Consider the following 25,571-nt stretch of genomic DNA (forward strand, 5'->3'; position numbering starts at 1 on the left):
CTATGTCACTGTTCCCTGACCTCACTCCCATTTTCATAGCATATTGAAAAAAAACTCTTAGGGCATTGGTGTTTATTTTTGTGGTTTTTAGATTAATAATGTTCATCAGGGAAGGCAGAAAGTGATACATTACAAAGAAACGCACAATTTGTAGCACCGGCCTATGATAAATATATTGCTACTCCAGAGCATTTTTTTTTGCTAACTGCTTCTCACTTGATAAATGACCCAGAACACGTTGGTCCCAGTGTATGTTTATGTAAGAATAGCCTAATCCTGCGGTGAAATATGATTACTTCTTTGGATACGCTCTACTTGTTTATTGCCTTCCTGTCTCTAATAAAGCGCTCTCACTTTCCAGCCTTTCAGTAACTATTACTAAAGGGAGCAGCTCCTTTTTACGCAGCTTCTACTTGATAAATGATCATGTCACACCATCACTTGGAAGTTACAGAGAAATCAGAGATCAGACACGAGGGACGTAGCACTGGCCGTAGCCTTCTCATCATTACCACTAGCCATTTATGAACTTGCATCTGAACAATGGAACATCATTCTTATCGGAAATGTTTAACTCGGATCCCTAAGAAGGACTTCAGACAGCAATTAATCACCCGTGTGACTGCTTGTCATAATTTCTGTGGAAAAGATAAATCTATAATGTTCTTCTTGTCTCTGGCCTTGACGAGGGGTAAATGAATTCATCTTTCTGATTATGGTCTTCCAATAATCAATACTGGGCAGAGGTTGAATACATTAAGGTCATAATGATGATAAATCCACTCAGAGGACGTTTCAACAGCACAATCCTAAACTACAGAGAAAATAAAATGGATTATTAAACTACAGGCTGGTGCAAGAATTCTTCATTTCACCACTAATGGTGCTTCCTAAGAGCAGACACCTAAAGGTACCTTCACACGAAACGACGCTGCAGCGATAGCGACAACGATGCCGATCGCTGCAGCGTCGCTGTTTGATCGCTGGAGAGCTGTCACACAGACCGCTCTCCAGCGACCAACGATGCCGAGGTCCCCGGGTAACCAGGGTAAACATCGGGTTGCTAAGCGCAGGGCCGCGCTTAGTAACCCGATGTTTACCCTGGTTACCAGCGTAAAATGTAAAAAAAACAAACAGTACATACTTACATTCGCGTCCCCCGGCGTCCGCTTCCTGCACTGACTGACTGAGCGCCGGCAGTAGCAGGGCACAGCGGTGACGTCACCGCTGTGCTGTGCTTTCACTTTGCGGCGCTCAGTCAGTGTGGGAAGCAGACGGCGGGGGATGCGAATGTAAGTATGTACTGTTTGTTTTTTTTACATTTTACACTGGTAACCAGGGTAAACATCGGGTTACTAAGCGCGGCCCTGCGCTTAGTAACCCGATGTTTACCCTGGTTACCAGTGTAAAATATCGCTGGTATCGTTGCTTTTGCTGTCAAACACAACGATACACGGCGATCGGACGACCAAATAAAGTTCTGAACTTTATTCAGCGACCAGCGACATCACAGCAGGATCCTGATCGCTGCTGCGTGTCAAACTAAGCGATATCGCTAGCCAGGACGCTGCAACGTCACGGATCGCTAGCGATATCGTTACAAAGTCGTTTAGTGTGAAGGTACCTTTACTTGGGTTACTCTGCTCTCCCCAAATTGTCACCTCAAAGATCGCCAACTGTGAGAAGCTCATGAAAGCATTAAAGACTCTGCAAAGAAATGAACCCTTACATTAAAAAAAACAGGAACAGTGGATGTCAAATGCGCTGGTGATTCCAAGATCTGAAGACAAGATGGTTAATTCAAAGTGGTTTATTTTCAACTCGTTTCAAAGTCAGCAATGACCTCTTCCTCAGGACAACCACAAGAAGTCGTTACTGACTTTGACAATAAACCACTTTCAATTAATCATTATGTCTTCAGAATCAGCTGTGCATTTGAAATCCACTGTTTACAGCTCCATCACTGTAAAAATGGAAAAGCTATGGGTCACAAATAGAGCGTCACCGCTGTGCTCTGCTTTTACTTTACGGCCGGCAGTCAGTCAGTGCGGGAAGCCGCCGGCGAGGGACCTGACGGACACCGGAATGTGAGTATGTACTGTTTTTTTTTTTTTACATTTACGATGGTAACCAGGGTAAACATCGGGTTACTAAGCGCGGCCCTGCGCTTAGTAACCCGATGTTTACCCTGGTTACCCGGGGACTTCGGCATCGTTGGTCGCTGGAGAGCTGTCTGTGTGACAGCTCTCCAGCGACCACACAACGACTTACCAACGATCACGGCCAGGTCGTATCGCTGTTCGTGATCGTTGGTAAATCGTTTTGTGTAACGGTGCCCTAAGGGGTTGAATACAAAAAAAAAAAACACTTTACAAGCTTGGCATCTCTGCAATCATACTGACCTGTAGAATAATATTAGCATACCAATTTTACCATAAATGCTGTAAAAAAAACCATAAACAATGGCGAACATGCACTGTTTCTAGCAATTTTACTGTACTTTGGATTTTTCCGTCTTCCAGTGTTAAAATGAACAGTATCATTCAAAAATACAACTTGTCCCACAAAAATAAGCCCTCATATAGCTATGTGAATAGAAGAATAAAAAAACTAGGTTCTTGGAAGAAGGGAAGAAAAAAAACCGTGCAAGAACAGACAACTGCCCGGTCCTTAAGGTGTTAATGATCCATACCACATGGATCTGAAATACGGTAATATGCATGAAGACTACCAGTGAAATTTGGTTATATTACTAGTAGAGATGAGCGGATCGATTTGCGGGACTCCCGTCTAGCCGCCAGGTATCACTGACCTGGACACTGGACTGGAGTCCTGTGAGTTGATCTGCTCATCTCTATTTACTAGTAGATCCTTTACGTATGCGCACATGTAACTTAAGTTTAGTGGTTTTCAGAAAAAAACAAAATATATATGTCTTAACGGATATACTTAAAATGTGGAAAGTAAATGGAGAAAGGCACTGTAGGCTGGTTTACAGCTAGTATAGAATATTATGATAATGTGTATTGGTCGTAAAAGAAAGTAACCTGTCAAAACATATAGGCCAGTTCAGGGGCTCCTATATTTTTTATTCCTTATTTTAATCATGATGTAATAAATGTTATGTTTTATATGATCAGCTCTGCATTCCTGGAACTTTTTTCTATATTTAGCAATAATATTAGATGGCATAACACAGAAGCACTTCATTATAATAGGTGTTTGTACAAATGCAATGTACCTATTGGTAGGCCAGTTATTCCTAAAGGAGCAACAATGCCCCAGCTGCGTGCTAGTGTATCTCTCAATGTATCTCCCACTGATGATCCAAGAGGTGCGCTTAAAATGTGTGACAAAAATAATGCATTATTTTTAACCAAAGTTTTCAAATATTAAATAAAATATCTCAAATCTGTATTTTAACTGACAAAAGGTCAGTACTGACTTGCTTGAACAAATGTTAAAAAACCCCACATACCTTGATATCATTAAGGTGATTGTTGACAGCAACAAGTTGGGTTATGTTTTCGAAAACCTCAAGTTCCTTCAGTTCATCAATGTTATTATTGCTAATATTCAGTACAGATAGAGACTTCTGAGGAGAAAAAAAAACAAAAGAACAAAAACACAGTTAGGTTTGTGAACTCCTTCTGGAGCACACATAGACGTTGAATGTCCCAACATACCCCAACATATCAGACTCTCGCCTATTGTGGAAATCTTCAAAAAGGAACCTGAAGACCTACCACTTCCGACAAGCGTACAACCTGCAGTAACCCTCGCTCCACCAAGCCGCTACATGACCAGCTCTATCCTCACCTACTGTATCCTCACCCATCCCTTGTAGACTGTGAGCCCTCGCGGGCAGGGTCCTCTCTACACCTGTACCAGTCGGTGACTCGTTTTTCTTCAAGATTATTACACTTTTTTTAAATTATGTATACCCCTTTTCACATGTAAAGTGCAATGGAATAAATGGCGCTATAATAATAAATAACAATAATAATGTCCAGGCAATAAACATTCTACACTCCTTCAAAGACTAAGTATACTAAGAAAAACTGATGCTGGTATTGAGACAGAGTGCGGTCAAACCAGATATTGATTTGATGTTGGTTTTTCTCTTTTGTTCATTCTCTTTGCAGTTTTATAATTGATTAACACTTCAGCATCTTTATTCTGGTGCATTTATTTTTTCCACACCTCTGTACCACTTTGTCTTAAAAAAAAAAAAACCTACATATTTGACATATCTCATATACTGCACATTACAATTTGCAACTTGAGTGACTGAACATATACTATACTGATACTAACAGACACGGAATGAAGTGTCCTAGGATCAAACAGCAACTTCTCTCCGGGTGGAATCTTCTGGCTCTCAATATGAAGTTCTCTTAGTTCCTCAAGTCCTTCCAGTCCCTCAATGACAGTGAGATAATTTCCTCCTAAATATCTGCGGAGAAAACAACAACATCTGCACATGTGGCAAAAAAAATGGGCAATTCTGTAGATTATTGCATTTTGTTCCATAGTTCTAGTACAAGTGGAAACAAAATGGACAAAAGGACCGTGGTTAGTCAGGTCAACACTGTGTGAATTATGCTTTTATTATGTATCATTGCTTATATTCTGCAGCGCTTAACATACATTATGATCACTGTCCCCAATGGGGCTCACAACCTAAATTCCCTATCAGTATGTCTTTGGAATGTGGGAGGAAACCAGAAAACCCGGATTAAACCCACGCAAACACGGGGAGAACATACAAACTCCTTGCAGATGTCCTTGATGGGATTTGAACCCAGGACCGCAAAGCAACAGTACTAACCACTTAGCCACCGTGAATGTAGCCTACATGGAAAAAATGCCCTGAATGTACAAAAAATGTAAAGGCATTAAATTGTGATGTACAAATAATAGGGTAGAACCCTGGATAATTCTTCCTCTTACTTTTCAGAATTTTCCTTTTTTACACACTTTTTATTTCTAAGTCTATATTGATTTTCCAAGCTTTCAACATGGTCACACGCTTAGGGAATTTTAACATACTGAGATTTTTACACATTTTTTCTGTACAGTATATATTTTTCTTTCAAAACACAGCACAAACACATAAAAATGGCACCTGGGATCATACCGTTGAAGAGATATCAGAAACCAAGGGGTGGAACTTACAGCTTCTCGAGTCTTTTCAGTCCGCCCAGGCTTTCTATGCAGGAGATGCAGTTATTCTGGAGGTACAGGTGAGTTAGGTTTGTTAGGAATCCGAGACTCCTTATTTCCCTAATGTTATTGTCATACAGGTATAAGACTGTGAGATTTCTGCACCCAGACAGGTCATCCTGAGGAGGTAAAGGAGATAGAAATAATAATTATCAGAGTGATATTAGGTACATAAAGAATGCCTAATATTGAATGATTTTAACCTATTCTCTGTGGTTAGCCACTTATTGGTGCAGGTGCTGGATCTATTTCATTGGTTTCCTGACTACTGCATTAAAATACAGATTTAGTAATATATTCTGCATTGCTTTTCAGTCAAAGGTGGCCCAATTTGTATTTCATATTGACTTGTAAAAACGTACGGAACAAGTACAAATCCTAGACTAATGTAACAGGTTAAGGTGCCACCGTCCACCACAACACTAATGATGAAAAAGCTAAGCATTTTTCATGGATACAACACGTCCCCTTTATAGTCTTGAACTAATATAGAAAAGACACGCACCTATTCGTATAATGCTATCTCATGGCAGCAAGTAGTGAGGCACACATCTGCTAGTAAGCCAGGACTGCCAAAAGAAACTGTAAAAAATATTCCACAAGTACCTTGAATTAACGATGAACCTGCTACACTGTGTTCCAAATTATTATGCACATAGAGTTTAGGAGTGATAAGGTTAGAATTTTTTTGTTTGTCATTTAAACTCATTGATGGTGATGTGTGCCAGGGCTCTTTATATCACTGAAAGCAATTGCAGATACCTGTGCACATTAGTTTGGCAGGTGTGTCCAAATAAAGGCAAGACTACTTAAGAAGGCTGTTCCACATTATTAAGCAGCCTACATTTTTTTGCCAAAATGGGAAAGAAAAAGGATGTGTCGGCTGCTGAGAAGCAACAAACTGTGGAGTATTTAGGTCAAGGCATGACTACAATCAACATTGCCAAGACACGTCATCGTGATCATCGCACAATCAAGAATATGTAGCTGATTCCCAGCATACACGTGTGCGTGCTGATAAGGAAAAATTGAGGAATCTTTCCAAGAGGCAATTGCGTAAGGTTAAAAGAGCAGCTGCAAAAATGCCTGGTCATAGCAGCAGACAAGTTTTTGAAGCTGCTGGTGCCTCCAACGTCCCCAGAACAACAAGATGCAGGGTCCTTCAGAGGGTTGCAGCTGCGCGTAAGCCATCCTGTCGACCACCTCTATCCACTGCACACAAGCAGAAATGGCTCCAGTGGGCCAAACGATACATGAAGACTGACTACCAAACTGTTTTGTTCACCGATGAGTGCCGTGCAACGCTCGATGGTCCAGATGGATGGAGTGGAGGATGGCTGGTTGATGGACACCCCATGAAAACATGGCTAAAGGCCCCGTCACACATAGCGATTTACCAACGATCACGACCAGCGATACGACCTGGCCGTGATCGTTGGTAAGTCGTTGTGTGGTCGCTGGGGAGCTGTCACACAGACAGCTCTCTCCAGCGACCAACGATCAGGGGAACGACATCGGCATCGTTGAAACTGTCTTCAACGATGCCGAAGTCCCCCTGCAGCACCCGGGTAACCAGGGTAAACATCGGGTTACTAAGCGCAGGGCCGCGCTTAGTAAACCCGATGTTTACCCTGGTTACCAAAAAAAACAAACAGTACATACTCACCATCTGATGTCCGTCAGGTCCCTTGCCGTCTGCTTCCTGCTCTGACTGACTGCCGCCGTACAGTGAGAGCAGAGCGCAGCGGTGACGTCACTGCTGTGCTGTGCTCTCACTGTACGGCGGCACTCAGTCAGAGCAGGAAGCAGACGGCAAGGGACCTGACGGACATCAGATGGTGAGTATGTACTGTTTGTTTTTTTTTACATTTACGCTGGTAACCAGGGTAAACATCGGGTTACTAAGCGCGGTCCTGCGCTTAGTAACCCGATGTTTACCCTGGTTACCAGTGAAGACATCGCTGGATCGGTGTCACACACACCGATTCAGCGATGTCAGCGGGACCTCAACGACCAAAAAAAGGTCCAGGCCATTCCGACACGACCAGCGATCTCGCAGCAGGGGCCTGATCGCTGGTACGTGTCACACATAGCAAGATCGCTACTGAGGTCGCTGTTGCGTCACAAAACTTGTGACTCAGCAGCGATCTCGCTAGCGATCTCGCTATGTGTGACGGGGCCTTAAGGCACCAACAAGGAGGAGGTGGAGTAATGTTTTGGGCTGGAACATGGGAAGAGAGATTGTCGGCCCCTTTATGATCCCTGAAGGGGTAAAGATGAACTCCATAATCAATGTGGAGTTTCTAAAACCACACTTCCTGCCATGGTTCAAGAGGAAGAACCATGCTTTCCGCAGCAAGATCATTTTCATGCATGATAATGCACCGTCTCATGCTGCAAAAAACACATCTGCATCTCTGGCTGCTATGGGCATAAAAGAGGACAAACTTATGGTGTGGCCACCATCTTCCCCTGACCTCAATCAAATTGAGAACCTCTGGAGCATCATCAAAAGGAGTGTCTATGATGGCGGGAGGCAGTTCACATCTAAGCAACAGCTCTGGGAGGGTATTCTGTCCACATGCAAAGCAATTGAAGCAGAAACCATCCAAAAACTGACAAATTCAATGGACGAGAGAGTTCAGAAGCTTCTTTCGAACAAGGGGTCCTATGTGCAAATGTAACATCACCTAGAATAAAGTTTTCACTTGAAAACTGTTTGATTTCATTTTGTAATAAGCTGATAATGCTTATAACTTCACAATTGATCATTTTTTTGTTCAAAATAATAAAAAAAAAAGCTTGAAAACTCTGCTGTGCATAATAATTTGGAACATGCATTTTGAGTGTTTATTATTTTTATTTAAAAGATACTGTTTACATAGACAGTTTGTTCCAAAGCATTGCAATTATACTAGAATAGTAGATGACTGGAAAATAACAATGACTGCAATTCAGAAAGGTAATTTAGAGAAAATATAAGGAAATATTATTTGCATAATAATTTGGAACACAGTGTAGTGAATATTATACTGCAAATTCACATATACAAAAACGCAACTCAGCAGGGCACCAACAACATGGGACAGCTCTAATTAGTGCAAACAATTATTGCGAAATTAAATAAAAATGATATAAATACGGAGCTGTACATCGCGTTATAGGACGAACTACAAGAAGCAGCAATGATATAACACAAACAATAGGATTGTAAAACTGGCTAAAAATGCCAAGAGACTACCACAAAGACAACAGGGGTTATGAAGGTACAAACCAATATAATAATGGCTCTTGTTAAATGCAGGTTAAAAAAAATATAACAAAAAGTGTAAATAATCATAATAAAATAAACAGACGCCGATAACTGAGAAGTATCAGTGGTACCTCTTAGTGAGGAGCCAATAATGGACAAAATGTCCCTTAGAGTTCAAGGGAGGAGGGTTAAAGTGTCGTGCAGCAGGAGAGACCAGGGAGTCCTGACCGGTGGCGTCACTGGCATGCTATGAGTGCCGAAGGATCTGGCGTGTGACGTCACACTCTGCGAGGTACAAAAGCCTGACATGATCAAGAAATTTTCGAGTTTCGAAAACACCATCCCCCCTAGCGACATGAACATAGAGGCGACCCTTTGGTCACACAGATACACTGCTCTGCTTATGTAGTGCTGTGTATTATCCATGCTGTCAGTGGCACGTTCTATTATGCTTTGGTCCACAACAGACCTGAAGGCTATAGTTATGCCTCCGGTTTTCATGGCAACCACTGGCTCCCCACAAAACAAGGAATACTGTCGCGGGGAGCCGATGGACTTGCACAGAGAGCGATCTCCTATTGTTAAACTCCTTACATGTTGTGGACACTATTATAAGGGGTTGCCTCCAGTGTGGAAGTTATCCTCTATCCATGGGTTAAGGCATAATCTCCTGATCACATGGGTCAAACCACTGGGACCCCACAGATCCTGAGGATTGGGGCTCGAGAGTTGAGCAGGGGTTGATCATGCGCACCTCTGCTTTATTCATTATTAATGGGCCCGCTGGAGATAGCTGTGCACTACACTCTTGGGCACTTCCATAACAAGTAACCACTTAGTGACGGAGCCAATTTGCAGCTTAATGACCGGGCCAATTTTTACAATTCTGCCCACTGTCACTTTATGAGGTTATAACTCTGGAACGCTTTAACGGATCCTGCTGATTCTGTGAATGTTTTTTCACAACATATTGTACTTCATGTTAGTGGGAAAAATTATTCTATATTACTTGCATTTATTTATGAAAAAAATAGAAATATGGTGAAAATGTTTTAAATTTTGCAATTTTCAAACTGAATTTTTATGCCCTTAAATCAGACAGTTATGTCACACAAAATAGTTAATAAATAAAATTTCACACATGTCTACTTTACATTAGCACAATTGAGGAAACAACATTTTTTTTTGTTAGGAAGTTATAAGGGTTAAAAGTTGACAAGCGATTTTTCATTTTACAAAATTTACAAAGTCATTTTTTTAGGTACCATCTCACATTTAAAGGGAATCTGTCACCTCATTTTGGCCCTATAAACTGCAGCCACCGCCATCAGGGGCTTATCTGGAACGCTTAGATAAGCCCCCGATGTATCCTGAAAGTTAAGAAAAACAAGTTATATTATACTCACCCAGGGGCGGTCCAGATTCGGGTCCGATGGGCGTCGCGGTCCGGTCCAGCACCCCCTATCTTTATGCGATGACATCCTCTTCTTTGCTTCCTGTCTCGGCTCCTGCGCAGACGTACTTTATCTGCCCTGTAGAGGGCAGAGCAAAGTACTGCAGTGCACAGGCGCCGGGAAAGGTCACAGAAGAATTCCCCCAATTCTAACCCCAACACACCCCTAACTCTAATCCTAACCCTATCCATAATCCTAATCGCAACCCTATCCCCAACAGACCCCTAACCCTAAACCCAACCCTAACTATAACCCTAGTCACAAACCTAACCCTAATCCCAAACCGTCAGGAAGTTATCTCCTTTCCTTTGGATAAGGGATAAATTCCAAATTTCAAACAACCCCTTTAATTGACCTGCTGCAAATATGACAGCAATTATTCCCCTCTGCGGTGTAGGGTTTACAATGGGGAGTGAGTGTTTTCAGACAGGGGAAGTCCTGGGGTAAACCTGGGTGCCCCCTATATAACAAAAATAAAGTACATCCAAACTAAGTCAGCTGGACAGAAAATATAAATTCTTCAGCAAACATTCGGTATGCTTTTCTCACCTTTGGAGACTGTACAAAAAAGGTTTTTGTGATGCACATATGAAGGTCGCCTTTTAATTTGTAACAGGGTATATTTTATGTAATATCCATAAGGAACATGAAGAGGAAAGTAGAGACAAGATGTTGCACAAACCAAAAATTGGTCAAAATACTGCAGCATTATGTAATACTAAAACGTTACATTTGTGTGCAATGGTTTACATTCTATCTGACAAACACATTGTGGTCCCATAATAAAAAGCACATTATATTCTATGTGGTCTGTCCATGAAAGTACAGTGTGTCAGTAAAGTCATGGTGCACTTTTGACCAGTCACTGGAAAGCAACAAAAAAAAATGATAGAAATGTGAAATCTGCTCCAAATAAAAGAAAAACTCTCTCAGTTTCACACCTATTCAGTGCAGTTCGATGTAGGCTCCATTTGTTGCCCTATATACATCCAAACAATAGCATAAGCTTGTGGTTGCATGATGTCACAGACCTGGCAGTGTATTAATCAGAGTTCAGTTTATCAGGGGTTAATCTGACTGGGGGCTCAGCAACAGCTTAAATGAGTTTGTGTTGTTTGATTGCTTCTTGTTATCTCTCCTCATGAACAGGTCTGATATGATTGGGCCAGAGAAAGGGCGCCAAAATGTAAACTATGAGGCTAAGTTCACACGTTGCAGAATTGCTGTGGAAATTTCTGCGGCAATTCTGCGCCTCCTGCCGCAGGTATATCGCATGCAGAATTAGCATGCATATACCCGCAGAAAACTAGCGTTTTGCAAGCATAATTAGCTTGCAGAATGCTAGAGTTTTCCAAGCGATCTGTAGCATCGCTTGGAAAACTGACTGACAGGTTGGTCACACTTGTCAAACATAGTGTTTGACAAGTGTGACCAACTTTTTACTATAGATGCTGCCTATGCCGCATCTATAGTAAAAGATCGAATGTTTAAAAATAATTAAAAAAATGTAAAAAATGGTTATACTCACCTGCAGACCTCAGCGGCGTCCGTTCCCATAGCTGGTGTGCGGTGAAGGGCCTGCGATGACGTCGCGGCTTGTGATTGATCGCGTGAGCGGTCACATGCGGTCTCGCGACCAATCACAAGACAGCGACGTCATCGCAGGTCCTTCACCGCACAGCAGCTATAGGAACCGAAGCGGCAGCGTGCAGTGGAGAGGCCGGAAGACTGCGGGGGACATCGAAGGTGAGTATATCGCTATTTTTTATTTTAATTCTTTTATTTTTTACCAATTATATGGTGCCCAGTCCGTGGAGGAGAGTCTCCTCTCCTCCACCCTGGGTACCAACCGCACATGATCTGCTTGCTTCCCACATGGTGTGCACAGCCCCGTGCGGGAAGTAAGCAGATCAATGCACTCCTATGGGTGCAGAATCGCCGCGATTCCGCAATTTTAATGAACATGCTGCGTTTTTTTCTGGAATGCGATTCCGCTCAGGAAAAAAATGCAGCATGTGCACAAAAAATGCGGAATGCATTCTATTACATAGGATGCTTAATGTTAGCGTTTTTTTCGCGGTTTTATAGCGTTTTTATAGCGAAAAACCGCGAAAAAAACGCGAAAAATATGCTACGTGTGCACACAGCCTCAAAGTGCACCATGACTTTACGGACACACTGTATAAATATTACCGGACGCAGAATTAAACAGTCTCGTAAGACAACACTTACCACAGTCAATTAAGTTGTGTAAAATCCCAGACCTAACAGGAAAAAGTTTCCTGACAGAGGTGAACGAGCTAAGGTTAACAGAACAATTACCCCATAAACTGGTGTTCAGCTCTGTAGAACAGCATGAAATGTTAACACGTCAATGTAATGTGATGTGAAAATCGATGTGTCCAGGGAACGAGTCTGCAAGAGCTACACAGGCCGCACACATATACCCAGTGCACGGCTTCCTTCTTACTGCATAGTGGATACATTTATGCCGATGACAAACGCCTCTTTCATTGTAATAAAATCTACAAGCCCTGGACTGTCGCCATTGGGACTCATTCTTCACAAGCATGAAGGAGCGCTAAAGCGAAAGGGTCCGTTCCATTATTGCAACTGTGTCCTTTTTGTCTAGTTTTTGGTATTTTTCCATTTGCACTTTATTCTATTATATTGCGCCTTTTTTTAAGTCTATTTTATATGTGTGTGCTATTATAGAGATATTTTCGCGTTATTTAGCATTTGCAACTTTTTAAAAAGTTGCAAACTTTTTGTGCAAATGTACTGCAGTTCTCCCCCACGATGATTTTATGTATGCCTGGAAATATGGGGCAATTTTTGAGATATTTCATGGAATGTGTAACTTTTTGAAATAAAAAGTTGCAAGAAGGGTTAAAAAAAACAAAGAACATTTTTGACTCTGTACACAATTCATGAACCACGTGCACCATTTTGAAGAATCTGGGAAATAACACCAAAGAAAACCAAAAACCCTCACAAATGATAAATCGGGGTCGTACATAGTGCCTCATTAAATATACTAATATATATTTATTAGTAACTTGCCTTCTCCCTCACTTATCTGCCTACTTACTGCAAAGTATACATTAGACAGACGGGGCTACGACAGTGTTAGACCAAACCTCCTGAAGTGATCAGCATCCAGTCACAAAAAATGCTTAAAAGCCAATGGGACTCCAATTCAAGAAGCCATTTCTATTTCTATGTGAATGTGTATGGCCTCGTGACCAATAACAGCACAATTATGAAAGACAATTACGGTATGTGACCACTGCCCACAATGGATGATGGAATTTCAAACACATGGACAACCGTAAATCTAGTCTTACCCTAAGGGTGCAGTCAGACGGCAGTATAACACGGATAACGATCGCATTGCAATGCTCAGATTGGCCATTGGCTCTCCCGACACGAGCATGACAGCTACACAGAAAGACGTGCTGTCAAGCTCAGGATCAAGAGAGCCAAAGGCCAGTCCAAGCATTGCGATGTGATTGTCATCTGTGTCATAAGGCCATATGACTGAGCCCTCATAGGGCAGCACTGTGGCTCAGTGGTTAGCACTGTGGCTCAGTGGATAGCACTGCAGCCTTGCAGCGCTGGGTTCCTGGATTCAAATCCCACCAAGAACAACATCTGCAAGGAGTTTGTATGTTCTCCCATGTTTTTATGGGTTTCCTCCAGGCACTCCGGTTTCTTCCCACACTCCAAAAGCCCACTGGTAGGGAATTTAGATTGTGAGCCCCAATGGGGACAGTGATGATAATGTCTGTAAAACGCTGCAGAATATGATAGCACTATATAAGCAAAGCATAATTAATAAATAAATAAATTGAATAGTCAGCAGTCATGTTATAAAATTAGAGATCCTCGCATATGCACAGTGACTGGTTTATTTATTTTACTCTAAGATTGGATGTAACCACAACCCGGGTGGGTCGGAATTTGAGGAAACACAATTTTCAACTTAAGAGTTGGTGCCAAAGGTGGGACGTGCATCTAGGAGATATATGTTGTATACTCTGCAGATATGCCATAAATATCAGAGCTAAGAAAGTAACATTTTTAATCACAATGTTATTACTAGGGCTGCTGTTCAAACCAAGAAAAATATAAATTGCAGATGGTTCACTGCTGATGAACAGGAAGCACAATTTATACCCAAGTACAAATCTTTCCTTTAGGGTATGCCCAGACATTCAGTAATTGGCAGAGCTTTGGAGGCAGCACATGTCCACTCCGTCCAAAGCGCTGCTGTCTATTGAACGCAGCTGAATCAGCATTTGTTCACTGAACCGTGCGGAATCACCACGTCCAATACATTGTATGGGTGAGATTTATCTTGCGGAGGCTCATGTCTCCGCAAGATAGACATGCTGCAGTCTGGAAAGACATGTCACATGTCCGTCTCCACAGGTAAGTCGCGGGCTATGGTGTAACATCTGGATGCTGCACAAGTACGCAGTGTCCAACCCGCAGCGTTTACTTATTGTGTGCACAAACCCTTAAACTTTCCTCTCTCTATCACGTACACCAGACTTAAGCCATGAACACCTTAACACAAGTTGTTGTACATGTATGTCATTGCGGGGTTGCCTTGTGAGGAAAGGGCTCAAGAGGTATTATATGCGAGGGTCACTATGTATCCCCCAGGATGCGCATAGAAGCGTATTAAGGCCGCTGGAGTGCATGGTGTGGTCTTGGACAAGCTATTTGCCCCAGACAGATTTAAAAAAACCTGGCATGGGCTTTTATTTTTGGAGCGAACTACAGGATGGTAGTGGGGCTGTTCGCTCCCTCCAGGCCGGGTCTTACAAGTGGCCCATGACCACAGATTGCATTAAAAAACTTTGCAGCAAAGGGTTGGGTGTGTCAGTCTTGGTTTGCAAACCAAACTCTCTCTGCAAGGCTCAGTCTAAGTGAAGTAACACGGAGCCAAAAGAAGTCAAAAGGCCTGGCTCCCCTCAGCATGACACGGTGGTGCAGTCGCCCACGGCAAGCGGTCTCAAATACAGACTATCTTGATTACCGTCTGCAATCCGGAGGATACCATTTGTTTTCCGTTTGTGAGTATGTTGGACATTAAGGGTATGTGCACACGTCCGGATTTCTTGCAGAAATTTCCTGAAGAAAACCGGAAATTTTCTGCAAGAAATCCGCATTTTTTTTTTTGCGTTTTTATAACATTCTGCAAGCGTAATTAGCTTGCAGAATGCTAAAGTTTTCCAAGCGATCTGTAGCATCGCTTGGAAAAGTGACTGACAGGTTGGTCACACTTGTCAAACATAGCGTTTGACAAGTGTGACCATCTTTTTACTATAGATGCTGCCTATGCAGCATCTATAGTAAAAGATAGAATGTTTAAAAATAATTAAAAAAATGGTTATACTCACCTGCAGGCGTCCGTTCCTATAGATGCCGGTGTGGTTCAGGACCTTCCATGACGTCGCGGTCACGTGAGCGGTCACATGACCGGTCTCGACCAATCACAAGACCGCGACGTCATCGCAGGTCCTTCACCGCACACCAGCTATAGAAACCGAAGCGGCAGCATGCAGCGGAGAGGCGGGAAGACATCGAAGGTGAGTATATGACTATTTTTTATTTTAATTCTTTTTTTTTGACCAATTATATGGTGCCCAGTCCGTGGAGGAGTCTCCTCTCCTCCACCCTGGGTACCAACCGCACATAATCTGCTTACTTCCCGCATGGTGTGCACAGCCCCGTGCAGGAAGTAAGCAGATCAATGCACTCCTAGGTGTGCGGAATCCCCTGCAATTCCGCATTTTAACCCCTTCACCCCCAAGGGTGGTTTGCACGTTAATGACCGGGCCAATTTTTACAATTCTGACCACTGTCCCTTTATGAGGTTATAACTCTGGAACGCTTCAACGAATCCCAGTGATTCTGACATTGTTTTCTCGTGACATATTGTACTTCATGATAGTGGTAAAAATTCTGTGATAGTACCTGTGTTTATTTGTGAAAAAAACGGAAATTTGGCGAAAATTTCGAAAATTTCGCAATTTTCCAACTTTGAATTTTTATGCAATTAAATCACAGAGATATGTCACACAAAATACTTAATAAATAACATTTCCCACATGTCTACTTTACATCAGCACAATTTTGGAACCAAAATTTTTTTTTGTTATGGAGTTATAAGGGTTAAAAGTTGACCAGCAATTTCTCATTTTTACAACACCATTTTTTTTTAGGGACCACATCTCATTTGAAGTCATTTTGAGGGGTCTATATGATAGAAAATACCCAAGTGTGACACCATTCTAAAAACTGCACCCCTCAAGGTGCTCAAAACCATATTCAAGAAGTTTATTAACCCTTCTGGTGTTTCACAGGAATTTTTGGAATGTTTAAATAAAAATGAACATTTAACTTTTTTTCACAAAAAATTTACTTCAGCTCCAATTTGTTTTATTTTACCAAGGGTAACAGGAGAAAATGGACCCCAAAAGTTGTTGTACAATTTGTCCTGAGTACGCCGATACCCCATATGTGGGGGTAAACCACTGTTTGGGCGCATGACAGAGCTCGGAAGCGAAGGAGCGCCATTTGACTTTTCAATGCAAAATTGACTGGAATTGAGATGGGACGCCATGTTGCGTTTGGGGAGCCCCTGATGTGCCTAAACATTGAAACCCCCCACAAGTGACACCATTTTGGAAAGTAGACCCCCTAAGGAACTTATCTAGAGGTGTGGTGAGCACTTTGATCCACCAAGTGCTTCACAGAAGTTTATAATGCAGAACCGTAAAAATAAAAAATCATATTTTTTCACAAAAATTATCTTTTCACCCCCAATTTTTTATTTTCCCAAGGGTAAGAGAAGAAATTGGACCCCAAAAGTTGTTGTACAATTTGTCCTGAGTACGCTGATACCCCATATGTGGGGGTAAACCACTGTTTGGGCGCATGACAGAGCTCGGAAGCGAAGGAGCGCCATTTGACTTTTCAATGCAAAATTGACTGGAATTGAGATGGGACGCCATGTTGCGTTTGGGGAGCCCCTGATGTGCCTAAACATTGAAACCCCCCACAAGTGACACCATTTTGGAAAGTAGACCCCCTAAGGAACTTATCTAGAGGTGTGGTGAGCACTTTGACCCACCAAGTGCTTCACAGAAGTTTATAATGCAGAACCGTAAAAATAAAAAATCATATTTTTTCACAAAAATTATCTTTTCACCCCCAATTTTTTATTTTCCCAAGGGTAAGAGAAGAAATTGGACCGCAAAAGTTGTTGTACAATTTGTCCTGAGTACGTTGATACCCCATATGTGGGGGTAAACCACTGTTTGGAAGCATGGGAGACCTCGGAAGCGAAGGAGCGCCGTTTGACTTTTCAATGCAAAATTGACAGGAATTGAGATGGGACGCCATGTTGCGTTTGGAGAGCCACTGATGTGCCTAAACATTGAAACCCCCCACAAGTGGCACTATTTTGGAAAGTAGACCCCCTAAGGAACTTATCTAGATGTGTTTTGAGCGCTTTGACCCACCAAGGGCTTCACAGAAGTTTATAATGCAGAGCCGTAAAAATAAAACAAACATTTTTTCCCACAAAAATTATTTTTTTAGCCCCCAGTTTTGTATTTTCCCGAGGGTAGCAGGATAAATTGGACCCCAAAATTTGTTGTCCAAGTTGTCCTGAGTGCGATGATACACCATATGTGGGGAGAACCACTGTTTGGGCGCATGGGAGGGCTCGGAAAGGAAGGAGCGTCATTTGGAATGCAGACTTAGATGGAATGGTCTGCAGGTGTCACATTGCGTTTGCAGAGCCCCTAATGTACCTAAACAGTAGAAACCCCCCACAAGTGACACCATTTTGGAAAGTAGACCCCCTAAGGAACTTATCTAGATGTGTGGTGAGCGCTTTGACCCACCAAGGGCTTCACAGAAGTTTATAATGCAGAGCCGTAAAAATAAAACAAAAATTTTTTCCCACAAAAATTATTTTTTAGCCCCCAGTTTTGTATTTTCCCGAGGGTAACAGGAGAAATTGGACCCCAAAAGTTGTTGTCCAATTTGTCCTGAGTGTGCTGATACCCCATATGTGGGGGGGAACCACCGTTTGGACGCATGGAAGGGCTCGGAAGGGAAGAAGCGCCATTTGGAATGCAGACTTAGATGGAATGGTCTGCAGGCGTCACATTGCGTTTGCAGAGCCCCTAATGTACCTAAACAGTAGAAGCCCCGCACAAGTGACCCCATTTTGGAAACTAGACCCCCCAAGGAACTTATCTAGATGTGTTGTAAGAACCCTAATCCCAACCCTATTCCCAACCGTAAATGTAATCTAAACCCTAACCGTAACTTTAGCCCCAACTCTAACCCTAACTTTAGCCCCAACCCTAACTGTAGCCTTAACCCTAGCCCCAATCCTAACCCTAACCCTAGCCCTAATGGGAAAATGGAAATAAATACATTTTTTTTATTTTTCCCTAACTAAGGGGGTGATGATGGGGGGTTTGATTTACTTTTATAGCGAGTTTTTTAGCGGATTTTTATGATTGGCAGCCGTCACACACTGAAAGACGCTTTTTATTGCAAAAAATATTTTTTGCGTTACCACATTTTGAGAGCTATAAATTTTCCATATTTTGGTCCACAGAGTCATGTGAGGTCTTGTTTTTTGCGGGACGAGTTGACGTTTTTATTGGTAACATTTTTGGGCACGTCACATTTTTTGATCGCTTTTTATTCCGATTTTTGTGAGGCAGAATGACCAAAAACCAGCTATTCATGAATTTCTTTTGGGGGAGGCGTTTATACCGTTCCGCGTTTGGTAAAATTGATAAAGCAGTTTTATTCGTCAGTCAGTACGATTACAGCGATATCTCATTTATATTATTTTTTTATGTTTTGGCGCTTTTATACGATAAAAACTATTTTATGGAAAAAATAATTATTTTTGCATCGCTTTATTCTCAGGACTATAACTTTTTTATTTTTTTGCTGATCATGCTGTATGGCGGCTCGTTATTTGCGGGACAAGATGACGCTTTCAGCGGTACCATGGTTATTTATATCTGTCTTTTTGATCGCGTGTTATTCCACTTTTTGTTCGGCGGTATGATAATAAAGCGTTGTTTTTTGCCTCGTTTTTTTTTTTTTTCTTACGGTGTTTACTGAAGGGGTTAACTAGTGGGCCAGTTTTATAGGTCGGGTCGTTACGGACGCGGCGATACTAAATATGTGCCCCCTCCCTGCGCGATGCTTCCCTGCACCGCCGGCACATCGCGATCATGTTTGATCGCGGTGTGCCGGGGGTTAATGTGCCGGGGGCGGTCCGTGACCGCTCCTGGCACATAGTGCCGGATGTCAGCTGCGATAGGCAGCTGACACCCGGCCGCGATCGGCCGCGCTCCCCCCGTGAGCGCCGCCGATCGCGCTGGACGTACTATCCCGTCCGTGGTCATGGGGGCCCACCCCACCTCGACGGGATAGTACGTCCGATGTCAGAAAGGGGTTAATGAACATGTTGCTTTTTTTTCCGCGATGCGATTTTTTCGCGGAAAAAAAGGCTACATTTGCACAAAAAATGCGGAATACACTGAAAATAATGGGAGGCATATGTTAGCGTTTTTATCACGTTTTTATAGCGAAAAAAACGCGAAAAATACTGAACGTGTGCACATGGCCTAAAGACCCTTTATTTTGAACTTTCCTGTGGTCACTGCCAGCTACATTACATTACTGGCATCCTTCTCGCATCTTTTAGATACAGCAGAGTCTGGAGTGCAGCTCTGATTGCTGCTATTAACCATTTAAATGATGTTGTCAAACTCCCTGCTGAATGACCCAGTCGCTGCTCCCTTGCTATTCCTGTGAAGCTTATCCTTTATACTGCTATGTTGACAGAAAAGTAATTAAAAAAAAAGTGATGGCTCCTGGAAGAAAGTGACAAAAAAAAACAATGCAACAACGAAAATTGGGCTAAAAACTACAAATTGCACTTTATAGCCTGCAACCTGTTTGAGCAGAAGGCAAAATAAGTATAGCTAAATTCTCCTTTCCAGCATATTCAGATCATCTTGATAGAGAAGATTTTAGCAATTTAGCTATATTTCCTGATCTTATAGTCATACTACAAGCAATAATGAATTAACATGAAAAGAAAATAGTATTGCTTTTGGAAATCAATTAGAAATGTATGGCTAGACAGACAGACTGTCATGCCGGCACCTCGCACATCTTCTCAGCACTGCCCTACTCACTGCGTTCACCACTGTGCTTTCCCAGCGTCAGACCATGTCCCTGAGTCTGTGTTCCCTGCCAGCTCTGCTCCTAGAAAACCTTCACCTGGCTATAGGGCGGTGTGGCCAGTTCCTACAGGAATTTAACCCTGCTGTGTTTGCCTTCTCCAGCCTACCCATAAGCAGCATCACAATTATGGCTATGTCTCCACGTTCAGGATTCCCTGCACTTTGGACGCAGCGGATACCCCGCTCTGCCCAAAGCGCCGCCCCTTGTTGTACGCGTGGTGATTCTGGATGTGTTCATTGAACACATGCGGAATCACCGCATCGTATTCATAGACAGGGCTATTTATCTTGCGGAGACGGAGTGTCTCCGCAAGATAAATAGACATGCTGCGGTCTGCAAAAAAGACGTGCCGCATGTCCGGTTACGCAAGGCCGCCTAAGGGCTACCTAAGGGTATGTTTCCACTATGCTCTAACATCTGGAAGCTGCGGATTGGACACTGCGGCTGTACGCAGCGTCCAATCCGCAGCAAATCCTGAATGTTTCCTCACCGTGGAAACATACCCTTAGGCAGCACCGCCCACCACTCCTTACCCAAGCATTGGTTCCCACTTGCTTGTTTCTGGTTCCTTTGGATACGTTTGTTGTGTCGCTCCCGTTATCGACCTGGCTTGTATACCCATCCTGTCTGACCTCTCCACTCCTGACCTCGGCTTTATACTCTGATCTTGTGTTGCTTGCCCTGACCACATCTTTGTCTTCATCTTCCTGTACCTCTTACCCGTGTCTCTGACCCTCCGGTCAGCTGCTGCAGACCCAGGGACTGCCCTGAGTGGTACCTGGTGACTACCTACGTCCTACATCTACTCTCACCACCAGGGCCTCTATTGAATGCCAGGTAGTCGCTTCATTATGCCCCTCCAAGGTAAGCCTGGCCCATGTCAAAGTGGGTCCGCACCCACCAGTGTTAGATAGATAGGTAGATAGACAGACAGACAGATAGACAGATAGATAGATTACTGGTACTTACAAGACAATCTATGTGTTTATTAGAAAAATTCAGATGAGTCACTCGCTTCAAACACTGAGTGATGGTTTCATCTTTCCTGTTGCGGAGGTGATTGTTCGTCCGTGCGATGAGATCAACTGTCAGACGCACCATAATTACTTAGTTGAAACAAAAGACTTGTTAAGTGTGTATGATGCTAAGACTCATCATTACCCTGAAAAGAAAAGAGAAAATTATGCGATATTATCTACTGCAGGTTTTCAGTTTATCCCTGATCTATAGACATGCCAATACTAACTCTTAGAAGTTACAGTGGGAATAGTTCAGAACATAAAATCGATGTCAAGTTTATCTGACACATAGTGATGTTTTCCTCAGTGTCAGAAGGCACGCACTGACCAGACAGCTCTGACAGTGAGCAATTAGAATGGATCTGGCCAGAGACAACATATGAAATATAAAGCTATAAAATAGTACTGTAGAATTACAACCTGTGGGAAGTACTGACATGTCTACTTTATTAGATAGTGCTCATTTATAGTTATTCAGAAATTATCTAAAAAAAAGTCAGCAGAACTGGGATTAGCCTAAATTAATTGCCTAAGAATCATCTATTGAGAGAGTGGGAGCTATGCCTCGTCATCACTAGGAAAGTCATGGATGACCTATCATCAGGACCACGTCTCGGGGCAGGAAGGGACCCTTGGTTCATGGTAACTGGATAGTAACTACGTTTAATTATATAATAAGACCAGTAAGATGCGGGGGCAATGCATGTAATATAGCCCCATTCTCACACTTTTTTTTATTAAAGCACAAGCTTTTATGTTAATATTACTGAACATATCACACAGCAGAAAGGCATTCATAACACCGAGCACTGCCATCTTTAATGGGAAAATCCACTCCGGCTTGTGCTCTCACATGGCAATTTTTGACAACTCCGTCACTATAATGTGCCCTATGGTTAGCGGTATTCTGCCAGTCCTATAGTAGTGTTCCCACTGAGCTCCATAGGGAAAATTCAGCAACGAGAAGGCATGTGAAGTGTGACATACAGCACATTAACGAGAAACATTGTTCTTTTCTATAACGGATAACACAATTGCCAGAAAAAGAAAACATCAAAACTCTCTACTGAGCCAGTGTATAAATATAGGTGGCACGCTACGGTATGCAACAAAGCACCTGCCTGCCCAAATGTCACCAATCCAGTTACCAAACTACCAAAAGGGGCATCTGTGTGCGGATTAAAAGGGGATTATGTAGGTGCCACACAAAGGTCATCAGTGCTGGACAAACTATAGAGGCATATGACTGGCACACTGTTATACGGAAATATATGACTGGCACATTATTATAGGGGCAAGTATGACTGGTACATTATTATAGGGGCATGTATGACTGGCTCATTATTATAGGGGCATATATGACTGGCACATTATTATAGGGGCATATATGACTGGCACACTATTATAGGGGCATATATGACTGGCACATTATTATAGGGGCATATATGACTGGCACACTATTATAGGGGCATATATGACTGGCACATTATTATAAGGGCATATATGACTGGCACACTATTATAGGGGTTATATATGACTGGCACATTATTATAGGGGCATATATGACTGGCACATTATTATAGGGGCATATATAACTGGCACACTATTATAGGGGTTATATATGACTGGCACATTATTATAGGGGCATATATGACTGGCACACTATTATAGGGGTTATATATGACTGGCACACTATTATAGGGGCATATATAACTGGCACACTATTATAGGGGTTATATATGACTGGCACATTATTATAGGGGCATATATAACTGGCACACTATTATGGGGGTTATATATGACTGGCACACTATTATAGGGGCATATATAACTGGCACACTATTATAGGGGTTATATATGACTGGCACACTATTATAGGGGTTATATATGACTGGCACACTATTATAGGGGCATATATGACTGGCACACTATTATAGGGGCATATATGACTGGCACACTATTATAGGGGCATATATAACTGGCACACTATTATAGGGGTTATATATGACTGGCACAGTATTATAGGGGCATATATAACTGGCACACTATTATAGGGGTTATATATGACTGGCACACTATTATAGGGGCATATATGACTGGCACACTATTATAGGGGTTATATATGACTGGCACACTTATAGGGGCATATATGACTGGCACACTATTATAGGGGCATATATGACTGGCACACTATTATAGGGGTTATATATGACTGGCACACTATTATAGGGGTTATATATGACTGGCACATTATTATAGGGGCATGTATGACTGGTACATTATTATAGGGGCATGTATGACTGGCACATTATTATAGGGGCATATATGACTGGCACACTATTATAGGGGCATATATGACTGGCACACTATTATAGGGGCATATGACTGGCACACTATTATAGGGGCATATATGACTGGCACACTATTATAGGGGCATATATGACTGGCACATTATTATAGGGGTTATATATGACTGGCACATTATTATAGGGGCATATATGACTGGCACACTATTATAGGGGCATATATGACTGGCACACTATTATAGGGGCATATATGACTGGCACACTATTATAGGGGTTATATATGACTGGCACACTATTATAGGGGTTATATATGACTGGCACACTATTATAGGGGTTATATATGACTGGCACACTATTATAGGGGTTATATATGACTGGCACACTATTATAGGGGTTATATATGACTGGCACACTATTATAGGGGTTATATATGACTGGCACACTATTATAGGGGTTATATATGACTGGCACACTATTATAGGGGCATATATGACTGGCACACTATTATAGGGGCATATATGACTGGCACACTATTATAGGGGCATATATGACTGGCACACTATTATAGGGGTTATATATGACTGGCACACTATTATAGGGGCATATATGACTGGCACACTATTATAGGGGTTATATATGACTGGCACACTCAGTGAGAAGTGGCGATACTGGTTGGCAGACAGTCAGAAATGGCTTCAGGGGCTTCCTGGCCTGGAATTTGGGGGTCAGTATACAGTGACCCATGGCTGTGGGTAGCAGCTTTCAGCCAGTGTTTGGGGCTTGCACTGCCTCCTCGGCCTTACCCAGGTGAGGTCTCCTTCCTGACTGGCCCCGCAAGTGATGAGGCCGCCGGTACCGCACCGTGTACGTGGCTATAATGTACAATAACGAGCAGGTCCCGTCACTCACCGGCCGCAGCTACTTCAGCCTCCCGGAGCCCGCACCGCTCCATGCGCTCTGTGTAAGTACACAGCCCGGAACAGCGTGCGTTACTATGGAGACAAAGTTACCGCGCAGGCGCATAACCAGCCATCCCCTGCTGAGAGGAGTCTGGTTGATACTAAGTTGACAATGTCATGTCTTACCGCCAGACACCACTGAAAGACTGTAGCTCCACTCCCGGTACCGCTATGCGCTGATCTTATCGTTGCTGTGTTGGAAAATAAAGCTAACATATATACATAGTATGTTATGCTATTATGTTACAGGGAGAAACATGGATTCGGAGGAGGCTGTCCACACAGTGGACTCTCGCTTTATGTTGAACTTATCTACTTTAATGGTACAGTAAAATGCTGTGGATTTTACACGTGGAAAATCCGTGAGTGAGATCTGCACCAACTACACGAAGTATAAGTCACGAGGAGCATGGTCACAGACACAACACACGGACACAGACAACACATGGACACAACACACAGGCACAACACACGGACACAATACACGGACACAGACACAACACACAAACACAACACACGGACACACAACACGGACACAACACAGGGACACAGACACAACACATGGACACAACACACGGACACAGACACAACACACAGACACAACACACGGACACAATACACGGACACAGACACAACACGGACACAGGCACAACACATGGACACAACACACGGACACAGACACAACACACGGACACAGACACAACACACAGACACAACACACGGACACAATACACAGACACAACACACGGACACAGGCACAACACATGGACACAACACACGGACACAGACACAACACATGGACACAGACACAACACACAGACACAACACATGGACACAACACACGGACAGACACAACACACAGACACAACACATGGACAGAGACACAACACATGGACAGAGACACAACACATGGACACAACACACGGACACAGACACAACACTTGGACACAACACACGGACACAGACAACACAGACACAACACACGGACACAGACACAACACATGGACACAACTGTTGTGAATTCCGTTCTTGCGCTCCCTCCTGTG

General features: G+C 42.8%; 1 protein-coding gene across 3 annotated transcripts in view; it reads right to left on the reverse strand.

The window, feature by feature from the left end:
* PPP1R42 (protein phosphatase 1 regulatory subunit 42) overlaps positions 1 to 24,622 on the reverse strand; it is a 79,501-nt gene extending 54,879 nt beyond the window's left edge. Inside the window, exons 1-5 of one of the 3 annotated variants that reach the window (XM_077270607.1) lie at positions 24,476 to 24,622; positions 21,211 to 21,403; positions 5,179 to 5,345; positions 4,318 to 4,456; positions 3,479 to 3,595 (exon numbers count right to left, since the gene is read on the reverse strand). In XM_077270607.1, the coding sequence (XP_077126722.1) occupies positions 3,479 to 3,595; positions 4,318 to 4,456; positions 5,179 to 5,345; positions 21,211 to 21,342 (555 nt within the window). In that variant the 5' untranslated portion in view covers positions 21,343 to 21,403; positions 24,476 to 24,622. Of the gene's footprint in view, positions 1 to 3,478; positions 3,596 to 4,317; positions 4,457 to 5,178; positions 5,346 to 21,210; positions 21,404 to 24,369 lie in introns of all 3 variants that reach the window. The other 2 variants (XM_077270608.1, XM_077270609.1) reach the window with 2 other exon arrangements.
* Between the last annotated feature and the right edge of the window lie 949 nt (positions 24,623 to 25,571).

Source organism: Ranitomeya variabilis, chromosome 6, assembly GCF_051348905.1.
Source record: "Ranitomeya variabilis isolate aRanVar5 chromosome 6, aRanVar5.hap1, whole genome shotgun sequence".
In the NCBI taxonomy this organism is placed as follows: Eukaryota; Metazoa; Chordata; class Amphibia; order Anura; family Dendrobatidae; genus Ranitomeya; species Ranitomeya variabilis.